Raw genomic sequence first — 13927 nt, forward strand, 5'->3', positions numbered from 1 at the left:
CCCACATGTGTACTAATAGGCATGAAAATACTAAACATAAATCTTTTCTCCATCCTCAGACTGATTTTTAAAAGGCACCCTTCCCTTGCATTTCTGTGTGATGCCTGATAAATAATAGATCAGTTGCATGGTGTTAGTGTTAATATTAATGTTACCAGGCAGCATTTGAGAGAAGCAGGGCAGAAACCTGAATTCTGGAAGAATTTGGTATGGCAGCAGTCACCATCCAGATGCAAGTTTTGCAGTTCAGGTCTACCTCTACAATATACAGATCTTACTGGTTGTGCAGTCCCATCAATTTCTATTCAATTTACGCAGAGATGAGGATGTTTAGCATTTGATAGAACTTGGCCACAATTTTTTAAAATTAGTTATTTAAAATTAACTGGTAGGTTAAAATAAAATATCCATCAAACACAAAAAACAATGAAAGACCGTGTGATCTGCTTCAGGAATACTGACATTTATTTGTTCTGAAATTAAAGAAAATCTTGTCTCCTCAGCCTAAATGTTGACATTTTCCAATACGGAGATAAGTAACCTTTGAACTACTTAATGCTTTCACTCAGTTTAAGAAATACTTCCTAGCTATAGGGTTTTTGTCCCTACAAAAATATATTCCGGATCCATAAAATATAAAAAGCAGGATTAATTATTTAGTGCAAATCCATCACTTTTCTGGGCAGCAGTACTAGGAAGCATATAAAGACTTTTTCCTCCTATCTCCCATCTTGGCCACTTTACAGAATGTATGTTTGGCCGAACCTAGCCTAAGAATTAGGGGCTGGGCCACCATGTTATCCCCCTCAATACACTTCTGAGAAAGTCTTGTGAGTGCAATATGTGCAGGCACACACACATGCAATTCTCAACACACAAAGGACAGCCAGATCCTTCATCATCCCAAGAAATGCGTGGTATGACTGTCTTAGTACAGTGGTTGCTGTCTGTGGCTAGGAAGATTCTTGTAAGAGATAAGCAAACAGAACCATCTCTACCTTCCCATGCAGATTTCTAGTCAAGAATTCAAGAGAAACTCAGGATCCGCTACAGATATGTTGCTTCTTCACACTGCTAGGACAGTACAGAAAACAAGCATACCATACTGTCACACTAAATTGATTTAGGAGGAGTGGGACAAAAGTTACATGAAGGATATATCTACTGTATTAAAGAAAAATTAGCTTCAGGTACAGATCTGACACCAAGCCAAAATGCATTTCCGTCCCCCCCCCCCATATTCCTTTGCAGGGATTCCTAGCCTGCAGCACAGGCATCCATCACGGGAGGTCTTGACAGGACTGGTTCATCTTGACTTCCTAGCCTGCTCAGCTACGATGGTCAGCTACAGTGTTATTACGGGAGAATGGATGAGGCAGAAGTAGAGATCAAGAAAAGAGGGGAAGAGTATGGCATCCCACCCCCAGGTGAAAAGCAGAGCCGAGCAATCAGCATCCCAGGCAGCATCAGGCAGAACCAGAGCAAAGGCAGCATAGGCAGAGGAAACTATTTCAATGAGTAGAAAGAGAGGAACAATATTCACGTCTAACAAAGGTGATTACAAAAGCTTTCACTCTCTCTCTGACATAGTCACAGCCATTGCAATGTCTCTCCAACTCTAATATGCTCACAGTTACGTACTATGAAAAACAGTTCTGCACAGTAGTAGTCTCAACCTCTGGTCTACGAGGTTAGCAATTCACTAGGATTTCTCTGAATTCAGAAGCACTCACAAGCCTATTGTTATCGCTCGTGCATCCTGTGGTAGCTGACTCCCTCAGCCATTTTTCACCATCCCACTGCTTGTCAATAAATCACCCTGCTAATTCCTGTGATGCCTCCTGTGAAGTGCTCTGGGAATTGTGGCAAAGATTTCTGGGCTGCATCTGAGAACTGGTGGTGAATGGCTGACTTCAGGTTGACATGATGAAGAAAGGTTAAGCTCTTCAGCCGAGTAGCCTCTTAGAAATGATTCATTGTGACTCCAGCTATCCCTTTTCTATACAGCAAGTCTATCCTCCGTGTCTGCCTGAACACATAAGGGAGTTGACACTTGTCTTCTGTGTGGCTCACGTACTTAAGTTTTCGTCTCTCCGCATTACTTGTGAAGGGTGATTACATTTCCTATGGAATATCACTAGTGATACATCACACTTTCAGGGCTGTGCTTCCCCCCACCCTCTAATGGGATCTGTGGTTACTTTATCTTTTTCCTTTCTTGAATACCGACCCTCCCACAAGCCTGTGTGTTAGCCACCAGGCTCCCACCAAAGAAGAATAACAGGACTCCTACTGAAGCTCATTAACAGTAAATTATTTTCAGTTAGTAAAGACAATTCTCTTGGTGAAGTCTCTGAAGAGCCAAGAAAAGTAAAGCAGAACATTGTCTGCCCCACAACTGATTTGAATATAATGGTTTGAAGGAACCATTAGACTTCAATAGCAACCCATTAAGAACAGCTGTTTGCATGGTGCCTGTCTGAACACCGAGGACAGGAAAGATTCAGGTGGAGTCTGTCTTTCCCCATCTGTTGATTATTCTTTTTTATTCAACCAGATAGTCTTCAAATAAACACTGGCATCAGGGGTCTGAACTGGCAATCACAAGCTGTGTAAAAAGACATAAGTCACAGAACTCACTTGATTTTTGTATAAGGCAAGATTTTTTTAATTTTTTTTTTTTTGGCAGAACAGTTCAAGTGCTTGCTTTTTCTACAGGAAAGACTTCTCTGTCCCACTTGTCACTCCTCTCATAGTTTTTCATTACATTCTCTGATTTTGGCAGGGAACTTCTATTTGGGAGACTCTCAAAGCAACCCAAAGGAATCTGAATCCCCACTGGAATTCAAAAACTGTAGGCCAGGCATTTAAATACTTTTGAAAAGGATGCCTAACAAAGATATGCAGACAGATCGCAAGTCTGCACATGTAGAGATAATAAACATAGCACTGAAAAGGTCTACCTCCATATCAAACAATACTTTCTGGCTTGTGCTATAGAAGAACATGCTCATTTTTGCTATCTGACTTCATCCAGTAGGTTCTATAAAGAAGCTGGAACAGAGGTGTTTGAAATTCAAAATTTCTAAAATATTTGAAGAAGTCTTTTTAAAAAAAATACATGTGCATATTTACTCAATTATTCTCTATATTCATTACAACTTGGAATGTTTTTGTTGGGAGGAAAAGGAGGAATTAAAAGCTTTTCAGTTCAGTTTCCTGAAAAAAAAATAAGACCTACCAGATGGCTACCCAGGGCTTCATGAATGTCCTTGTTACTGTGCAGGATATCTGGGAAAGCTAAACTCTGACAGTCTCAGTCCTGGTTGGGGACAGCAGAGCATCATGACTGCTAGAAAGTGGGAAGTGTAAGACATGTTGAAGCCACATAGCAATCAGCATGGCAGTGTTACCTTGTAGTGACTGACATAGAGTGCAAGCCCAGGCTCCTTTAAACCTTTAGGCAGTTGGGATGAAACCTCACCAACTCAGGTGGTAGATTATCTGGGCTCTGGTGGGACACGAGCAGAACCCATATGTCTTCATAAAGTATCTCCCTCTGAGCAGCCCAGTGTTTACTCTAAATTAATTTGGCCAGAAAGTCCCTGACCACCAGGAGTTGCTATGAGAATGGAGTTGCTATTTCAACACAGCTGCTGTTCAAAGGAAAAAAAGGCAGGGAAGAGGAAGAACCTGAAGAGTAGTTGAGGCCACTCCAACTGTGAATCAAGCAAACCAAGTGCTGGGTCCTGCACTTTGGCTAAAACAACCCCCTGCAGCGCTCCAGGCTAGGGACAGAGAGCAATCAGGCGGAGAGGGACCTGGTGGTTCTAATCAACAGGAGGTGCAACATGAGCCAGCAGTGTGCCCAGGTGGCCAAGAACACCAACGGCATCCTGGCCTGTATCAGGAATAGTGTGGCCAAAAGGACCAGGGCAGTGACTCTGCCCCTGTACTCAGCACTAGTTAGGCCACACCTTGACTACTATGTCCAGTTCTGGGCCCCTCAGTTTAGGAAGGACACTGAGGTGCTGAAGACTGTCCAAAGAAGGGCAATGAGGCTGGTGAAGGGACTGGAGCACAGGCCCTATGAGGAGCGGCTGAGGGAGCTGGGGTTGTTTAGCCTGGAAAAGAGGAGGCTCAAGGGAGACCTTATTGCTCTCTACAACTACATGAAAAGAGGTTGGAGCGAGGTGGGGGGTCGGTCTCTTCTCCCAGGCAACCAGCAGTAGGACAAGAAGGTACAGTCTTAAGCTGTGCCAGGGGAGGTTTAGGTTAGACATTAGAAAGAAATTCTTTACAGAGAGAGTGATCAGACATTGAAATGGTCTGCCCAGGGAGATGGTGGATTCACCGTCCCTGGAGGTATTTAAGAAGAGACTGGATGTGGCACTTAGTGCCATGGTCTAGTTGACAGGGTTGGACTTGATGATCTCAGAGATCTTTTCCAACCTGGTTGATTCTGTGATTCTGTGTGAAACACCACTGGCCATTGGGTTTGTCTAGGGCACAGGGGAATGCCTGACATGCACACACCAGGAGTGCAAACTCCATTACATGTATGTTTTCTAAGCTGATGCCCACAAGGTAAAAGAATCATAGAATAATCATTGAATGGTTTGGGTTGGAAGGGACCTTAAAGATCTAGTTCCAATCCCCCTGCCATGAGCAGGGACACCTTCTCCTAGACAAGGTTGCTCAAAGCCCCAACCAACCTGGCCTTGAACACTTCCAGGGATGGGGCAGCCACAACTTCCCTGGGAAGCCCGTTCAAGTGCCTCACCACACTCATAGTAAAGAATTCCTTTCTAACATCCAATCTAAACCCAACCTCTTTCAGTTTAAAGCCATTCCTCTTTGTCCTATTACCACACAGCCTTGTAAAAAGTCCCTCTCCAGCTTTCTTGCAGGCCCCCTTTAAGTACCACAAGGTGCTACAAGGTCTCCCCAGAGCCTTCTCTTCTCCAGGCTAAACCCTCCCCAATTCTCTCAGTCTGTCTTCATAGGAGAGGTGCTCCAGCCCTCTGGACTTCTGGAACAGGACCAACTCTTTCTTACATTGGGACCCCAGATCTGGATGCAGCACTACAGGTAGGGTCTCGTGAGAGCAGAGCAGAAGGGCAGAATGCTCCCTTGACCTGCTGCCCATGCTGTTTTTCATGTGGCCCAGGGTGCAGTTGGCTTTCCAGGCTGCAAGCTCACACTGGTGCATCATGTGGAGCTTCTCATCAAAAAACATCCCAAAATCCTTCTCTGCAGGGCTGCCATTCTCTGCCCAGCCTGTATTTGTGCTTGGCATTGCCATGACACATGTGGAAGACCTTGCAATCAGCATGACTGTAGCAGGAAGGACAGAAAAGGTTCTTATTCTCAAGAGAAAACAGGTGGCACTGATCCTGGTTGGGACAAGAAAGAGAAAAGAGCAGATGGATTGAGGGTACATCTGTAGTGCTTTAGCCAGCCACTACAGAATTATGCTCTACTGCAACATCTGAAGGCTCAAAAGTGAATGAGTATCCTCTGACAGAGCCTCCCATGAATAGTTAATGAATTTCAAAAATATTAGTCTTACATTCATGTGACCAAAAGAGAGGGAAAAAAATCCAGAGCTAGAGAACATAGTTCATTAATTGAAAACTGATCCTCTGCTAGCTACTGTCAAAAGCAGCTTCTGGGTTGTTTTTTTCTGCAGAGAAGCTGCTGCTGGGACTTTGCCAGTTCAGCAGTTAAAAGTAATCTCAAAGAATCCCTCAGCAAATTGTAAAGTGCTCAGGCTGAAGAAAAACACAGTGTTCAGGGACTGAACTGATTGTTTTAATTTGCGTAATACTAGCAGAAAGAAGCACTTAAGAATTATTCTGCTTAATTCACCTGTTCCAGAAGCAAGGCAAAACCAAGCCAGCTTTAATAAATACACCAGACCTAAAAGTATTTGATTTTATCTCCATCTAGATGATGCCTTAAGCCCCTAATGTTTTTTTATTTTTCTAATATTTGTAAGACTTGTAAGTTTTATAAGTAGTGGAAGTAGACTCTAAAAGCAGCCTCCCTTACATCCCTTTCTCTGTAGCACCCTTGTTTACACATTCCTTAACCCTCTTACCCCATTCTATGCTCCCTATATCAATCCTACTCCCGAATCCAGTAGAAATGTTTAGTCTTTTGTCAAGGCAAGGCCTAGATTGTTGGCAGAACAGCATATCAGGGCCTAAACCACAGAACACGGTCAAAAACTGGGTAACTATGTACCCTTTGTGCTCTGAGGGAGATGAAGATGGGATGAACAGGGGGTCCTGAAATGCACCCCAGACCCATTTTCAGCGGGTGGACCCGGGGCGGTCCAGAGTAAAGGCCACAGGGTGGACACATCTGGGATTGGATGGAGGGTATTATAAAATGTAACCTCTCAGGCACAGGGGCGCGTGTCTTGTAACATCTTTAGCCTTGGCAAAATAAACCCTTTCTTATCTCACCCCTAATTAACTGCTCCGGGAGATTTTTCAACACCTAAATCCCATGGCAACAAGATAAGGAAAAGTGCAAAATCTGGCAATAAAAATGAAATTATGTTATTACACTGTATTTTCTATATACTAACAAGGAGCTAGGGGCATGCATTGACACAACACAGCAGTCAACAGGATCTGACTCTTTGCTGTCAGATCTGTTCCTTTTACTGCTTGGAAAAGAAGAGACACAGGTCATCTGAGTACTCCCAAAGTCTCTAAAGATGGTGCCACAGTGCACCTACCTTACTTCTTCACAGCAGCCAATGCATTTCCTTTCACTTCATTTAACAGACTGTGACAAATGTGCAGATCTCACCCCAGACGTGTGCAAGTAATTGACTCAAAGGCAAGAATAAATCCTTTCTTACCTATTCCCCACTTATATTTTTAACATCATAGCCGTCAAAATGCAGCAAATCAATTTTTCCCCCCTTACTGTCTCCACATTGCTTTTTCAGAGTATTTTTAGTTGTTCTGATTAAAAATTTACCTCTTAAGTACCACTGAGGACACAGTGCATATCTTGATTACAGTTTTGTATAACTTTTTCAGCCTACCTACGTATCTTTTTTGCAAAAGAAAATGTGAAGCCATATTCCTCCTTCCTTCCCTTATCTTTCTAACAAAAGAGAAATTTTAGTATCAAACTTTAAAAAATTAGGTCTCAGACCAGTAGGAAAACAACCTCACTGCAAAATGCAGAAAATACTTTTTTAGAACAAGGATGTGAGGCCATCACACCTAATGGGATTACAGAAGGTACCTTACAGAAGAGAGACATGGCATGCTAAGCTGGAAAAAAACATTTTTAGGGCTCACCCAAAGCAAAGATAAGCAGCCTCGGCACTTTTGGATTTTCTTTGTGGTGCTGCATTGTAGGGGACAGGTATCATCCCTGGACTCCCTCTGTCCTCTTCATCAGGGACAACTTGGGTTACCAGTGTCTTGTGCCACTTCTACCACATATTCTACCATGTGTGACTAGCCAGTATTTCCTCTATTACTTTGGCCAGGTGTGTACCAAAATGCAAGACACTGTTCTCCCTCGGATTCTTTGCATGGCAGCAGTTTTTATTTGCTTACTCATAGTGGCCAGAGACCTTTTCACTTTTTGACTGCCCTTCAGTTAGCCTTTCCTTTCCCCTGTGAAACCTGTTTCCTTTCCAAAATTGGAGAAGTCTTGACTACTGAAAAGAGATTACTTTCTGATGTTGATTAAACAGCTTAGACTAGCTGAGTAGTAGAAGGTCCGAACTTAAAGATATGGAGCATAAAACAGCCATTGCAAAAAGTAAGGAAAAAAACCCTCACTTTCTTTTCTTCCTTTAGTAACAATACAGTCCAAAACACTCTCTTTGTTTTTGCAAATGTTTGTTCACTAAAATGTTCCAAAGGGAAAAATGTCAGCTACAAATCCTCACTCATCATGTATTTGCACAGCAATGCTTAAAGGTCCTTAAAGATCTCCAAGGATTTGAAGGAAATAATTCAGTAAGGTAGCAGAAACAGAGCCACTGCCTTCCAGTGTCTGGTTACATGGCTCATGCAGCATAGGACAACTTCAGGCAAGTCACAGTGAACTGGTTTCACAGACCATGCACAGAAAAAAATGTTCCACCAACCAAATGTATCAAAGTCTGTTTGAAGCTAATACACCAAGGTAAGATAGCTGAAATCCACAAGATGGACTGTGGAAAATGTTTTGCTCACTGAAAGGAATACTTCTCTATTCTGCCTACCTTACAGATGCCCTGCTCCTGTTCTTGCCAAAACCACCACAGTTTCACTCAAGTTCCTTGGCACTTCAGCAAAGTCACACTTTTTTTCATATATGCCGGGTGATTCTTCATATACCTGAACAACAGGTGTGTTACAGTCATGTTTTGCGTTATTCATCTTGAATGAAGTTACACTCTGACTGTGTTAACAGGAAAAGCCTGGAGCAACATTTAGATTCCCAGAATATCCTAAAAATTGGGTGAGATTTTCCCAACCACATTCTGTCTGTGATGGCCATTTATGTTACAGGCAATGGGAAGGTATCAACAGCTGACAAGAATTACCCTCTGACCAGTTCAGCGTCATGTACTAATTGCTCCCTCCCTCAGATGTATGTTCTGAAGGCAATAGCCATATTTCACACAGGTGACACATCTCTCTTGTTCAAGGATCCCCTATTCCCAGATTTCCCAGTATAACTGCAGACCTAAAGCCCCTGAGCAGCTGCTGTTTGACAGCTGAGACCAACAGGCCATCTTCTTTCATGTGATACCTTGTGCAGACACACATCTGTAATGTGGGGAGGTGTGTGGGGATTGCAGACACCTGGGAAGTCCATGTTCTCCTTTTAGTTTGACACTTGTGATTCATAAAGGGCATTTGGGATAGGCAAATCTGTTTGGAATTGCTGAGATGAAAGAAAAAGGAAGAAGTTCTTGTGGATCAGGGGACTCCTGCTGAGAATCCCAACAGTTAATCTTTGACCCAGAACCACTTTACACAAAAGCTATCTACCTCAACCTAGTTGCTAAAACTTGGTTCTCAGCCTGGAACAGAGCACATAGATCTCTTTGCTCTGTGAGGTCCACTGGTGAACAGGAATTTCCAGGAACAACAACATTCCATAGAGCTAAATACAGAAATGTCAATGTGTTCTAACTACTGCTGGTACATTATTTTCTAGTAGGGAATGCTTATCTTTCCACCTCAAAGTAACATTTGACTGCAATATGAAACAACTTTCTGCTTGACAGATTTTATGATTGATCTAGTCCCACTATCCTGGCATCCATTACAACTAGTTTCCACTGTAAGGAAAAGAAAATAAAATTTTTGCAGACAAAAGTAAACAAGGAAGTTTATTTTCTGGAAAGCCTTCTTCACACATTACACATTACTCAGTTTACTTCAATGCTGTGGTTTTGGTTCGGGTTTTTTTGTTAAGTTTACCTAAAATGCATTTACGCTGGAAGGGTTCTTAATTACCTTGGCAGAGTAACTTGGCATTCTCCTAAATTTGTGCTTTTTAGCAATGAGACTCCTTCTTGCCGTATCTTTTAATTATCTGTGCCTGAAAGTTGTCTCAACATTATCACCTTACAAAGTGGATAATCGAGACTTACTTTGATTTACTTGATTTCAGGCATCTCTTCCTTGTTTAAACAATTACTTGTCTCATGCTTTTTTTCCCTCCCCTTTCCTTTTTCCTGCAGAGGAATACATTCTTACTGCTAATACACACCATAATTGCAATGTACTGGAGCATGGATATCAGTCTGAAGCCCTGTGAAACCTTGAAAGGTTTCTGAACCAAAGAGAAGGCAACTACGCAGTATCACACAAACAGCCTCTATAAAAGATCTTAATTTAAAGACCCCTTTCTGTGTTATAAATTAGTTTTATTTGTATAACATTTTCTGGTTTCCAATCTTTATAGTCCTATAACTAAGAAAGGTGGTTTAAGAAGGAAAGTCAGACTACCAAATGTCTTAATTCCTCATGAAACTGGAATTTTTAAAGGATGAAAAAAAAAATCTTAATTTTAAATTCTAGAAGTGATTAACTACAAGCATGAACTTATTAAGCTGCTTGTAACTAATATGCAAAACAGCAGCACTGCAGGTTTTCCTATCCTAGGCACTTTTCTCCCATCGTCCACAGCTGATTCGCTACAAATTCAATGCAATGGTTACAAGTATCTCAATCTGTAGTATACAGATCCATAGCAACACTGAGGATCTCTTATGTTAATTTCTATGCCCAGAAGCTTTTCCGCAACACTGAATTAAAGAAGCCACTGTATCATTCCTATAACAAGATGATTATCTTAGAATTAAGACTAAGTAGAAAACTCTTTTCAAAGAGTTAGTCTTCCAAAGCCTTTAGAGATCAGACAAAATTACTTATATGGCTTACATCATCAGTTCTCAAAAGTTACATATCTGCACACATCCTGTTCTAAGAAGAAAGGGCAAAGTAACCATTATGTTACACTCTTTATTCATGATTCCATTTTTAATGTGGTAGATAATCTCCTTGGAATCACTGATTTTTAATGGGGCATTTTGAAAGATTTATTTTATTGCTGTTGCAGTTGAACAAACTAAGAGAACTACAACATCACTTACCAATAATCCATTAGTGTCACATCTTCAGACATGAAGGCGAGAAGTTTTTCCTCCTTATAGTGTCAAAACATATCTGGATGTCTGCTGAGTGAGGGCTTAATGGTTTTAGAGAACAATACTAGTAAAGTCCTAAATCTGTGTGATAATTCTCAGTGAGCAGTCATCTTTCTCGTCTATTTGCAAAAGTCACAGAGGGTATCAGAGGTTCATTCTTTACAGAGGAACATCTGTCATCCCTGGTATACGTTCCAGATGTGTCAAAGCGTATCAAAGGAGAAAACACACATAGTAGAAATCCAGAGGAGTGAATCCTGGCCCTATCTCACCACTCTACTAGTATGGCACACTATTCTAAGTAAGGAAGAGAAGAATAACCTATGAGTTGAGCCATGACTGATGCAGTGCTGCTGGCAGGTCCTCACAGTGTATCTGGATTTCTCCAATAAGCCGCAAGAGTAATCACAGAATAATACTGCCTCTGTTTCAGAGAGCAGGGAATGAGATTTCTCCAAACCTTCAGCCTTAGCAGAGCTGCTTACACTAAATGTAGAATTCTCCCCTAAGAGATGATATAACAACAAAGATAACTGCTTATTTGGTATCACTGGGAAGCATGTAGACAAAAAGCAGCAACAAGTCATGTCATGTCATTCAGCATGAATGAGTGGACAGGTTAGTTCCAGAAATGGGTTCAACATCCCAATTTTTACTAAAAATGTTGATTGTACTCTATCATCATGATAGAAAATAATCAAATATATTTTCAGCAGGATCTGCGTGAGCAGCTTTCAATGTCTATGTACTTGCGTTGATACGATGGTGCACTCCAAGTGACAATATGAAGTTATCCATACATGTAACAAACTTGCTTTTGGATTTCCCTGAAGGATACAGTCTTGTTGTTCTTTGCAATTAACAGTACTTATTGTCTTACCCTAACCTATATTCCTCTGCTGCACACGCCATTTATGTGAGTGTGAGAACCACGCAAAAATTAACGACTCAAAGCTTTCAGATGACCATTGCATTCGCATTTCGCTTTCTTCACGCAGCAGAAACATATAACACCACACGAAAAGGGTAAAAAGGAAAAAAAAACAAAAAAAATAAAAATCCACTGAACCACCATGAAAACTAGGCATAGAACAATCTGTTCATCTGGTCTGCATCACACATCAAATTCAATAGAACAATAGGGTCAAATTTCTGAATGAAGAAGAAAATAAAAAAACCTATAGGTTTTTGGAGCACAACATGAAGCATTTTCCTGTCATCTTCAAAAAACACTGCAGTTAGGTTTATTATCTGCCTTTCTACAGCACCAAAAAAAAAGTCCCAAAGAAGATAAATTATTTTAAACCTCAGTTTTAGAAAATTGGGTAGTTAGCATCTTATCTATCTCTTGATTTGGAAACAGAAAATTGAGAAACAGCACATATGTAATAGCTGTTACTTGTCAGTTTTTGAGACAACTGTTAGTATTAGTTAGACAAGTACCCTGTGCACTCCATGGTCATATCAGTGCTGCTATATCCATAAGGTGTTTTGAAACCTGAGAGATTGTTCAACAGTGTATAAATAAGTGTCAGAAAAAAAGGAATGAAGTCTTTTTTTTTTTCTCCCTGTTGAACATCAACAATAGTATTCTGCAACAAACCATTATGGGCTCTGACATCTATAGTAAAGGTCTACTAGTGTATAAGGATGAGAAGAAGAAAGGAAGAGAACAAGACAAAACCAGTCAATCAGTGAAGAGCAGGACTAGAATATCAGACATGTTATGGACTGATATCAGACAGTCATGCACTGCCAGACATATGGAGGAAGGCAGTTGTTCACTCTTGCTGTGACTAAATGAGCACAAGATGTTAGGATAGTCTGAATACCAGGAGCTCAGTACCAGTACAAAACCGAAACACAGGTAATTTTTTTTTAAGTAAGCATAATTATTTTTTTTGTTGTGAAAAGGTTTTGGAACTAAAAAATGAAATATGCAAACACTGTAAAAATCAATAATTTCTTGGTATACAGAAATAAAATATTCATAAAATCATAGAATCATGAATATGGTGAGTTGGAAGGGACCTATCAGGATCATCAAGTCCAATTCCTGGCCCTGCACAGGACGCCCCAAGAATCACTTATATTCTGACCACAGGAAAGAGGTATTAAAAGTTTTACTTACTTTGGATGGGCAAATTCATCCACTAGGACAACTTTTTCTATCAAGTCTCCACCAACAGTTCGAACCAAATCATAGAAATCATTCTCAGAGTATGTCTCAGAAGGCAGCCAAAAGGAGATGTCATTGATCAAAGGTGGATATCTGCTGAGTGGCTAAAAAAAAAATTAAAAAACATACTGTTATACGTGGCTGGACTTGGTAAGTATACCTAAAACTGCTCTGAATTTGTATAACACACAGAGTACACATTTTAGAGGCTTTCTGAAATGCTTTTTGGAGTGCAAACTAACCTCATAAACAACTGAGATCCAAGATTTTTTACTAGGAAATATCTTTTAAAGACCCCCTCATAACCACTTTGATTTATTCATTCAGAAGAAAAAACTTGTTTTGTTTGCTAAAATCAGCATTTATAAGCCTGAATACACTTTTGGTCAGAGTTGTTTCAAAGGATGAGATCATTTTAGGGTGATTATTCACTGGGTAGAATTGCAATTTGTAAAAGCATTTTTCAGACTTTTTACAGTCAAAAATTCTTATCACATTCATGTTTAAAATTTACATGTATTTTATATGATTCTTATATGACACAACATGTTGATTATTTATACTGTCCAATTTCTAAGGAAGTTTTATCAATAGGTGCCTTGTTATTTAAAGCTTATAAAAAGAAACATGCTTTGCCTTAAAAAGAGGGATCAATCTACTTCCCATTAGTATAGTCATCCAAACATCTACAACAAGAAAGGTATTGCTGTTAGCATAATTATTCATTCCACAAGTACCACAACAGGTTTTTAAACACAAAGGTGCATCTTTGCTGCAGGTATAAAGACCTGATCTTGTGGGAAGACAGTGTTTTGCAAAAACAGGAAGAGAAACAAAATCAGGTAATTATTAATTTTCCGGTTTTGATGGAAATTCCTTAGACTCAGTGGGTTTCAGATCTCACCTTTAGTGAAATGTTTCTCCCTTGGAAGAATAGAAAATGGTAATGCTCTCTTTTCATGACCTCTAGGTCATACAGTGTCTTAGTTTCGTCTTCCATTAATATCCTGCAGTTGAAAAAAGTACTTTTGCACAAGATTGTTCAGGTCTGCAAGAAG

The 13927-nt window shown here is 40.4% G+C and overlaps 1 protein-coding gene across 7 annotated transcripts in view; it reads right to left on the reverse strand.

Moving 5' to 3' along the window:
- Window positions 1–13927, reverse strand: part of FARS2 (phenylalanyl-tRNA synthetase 2, mitochondrial) — a 233522-nt gene that overhangs the window by 64382 nt on the left and 155213 nt on the right. For all 7 annotated transcript variants that reach the window (XM_051799088.1, XM_051799083.1, XM_051799084.1 and 4 more), the window contains one exon: window positions 12822–12973. In XM_051799088.1, coding sequence (XP_051655048.1) covers window positions 12822–12973 — 152 coding nt within the window. The remainder of the gene's footprint in view (window positions 1–12821; window positions 12974–13927) is intronic.

This window comes from Manacus candei, unplaced genomic scaffold (assembly GCF_025592945.1).
Source record: "Manacus candei isolate 608988 ecotype Guabito, Panama unplaced genomic scaffold, ASM2559294v1 h1tg000049l, whole genome shotgun sequence".
Taxonomy (NCBI): domain Eukaryota; kingdom Metazoa; phylum Chordata; class Aves; order Passeriformes; family Pipridae; genus Manacus; species Manacus candei.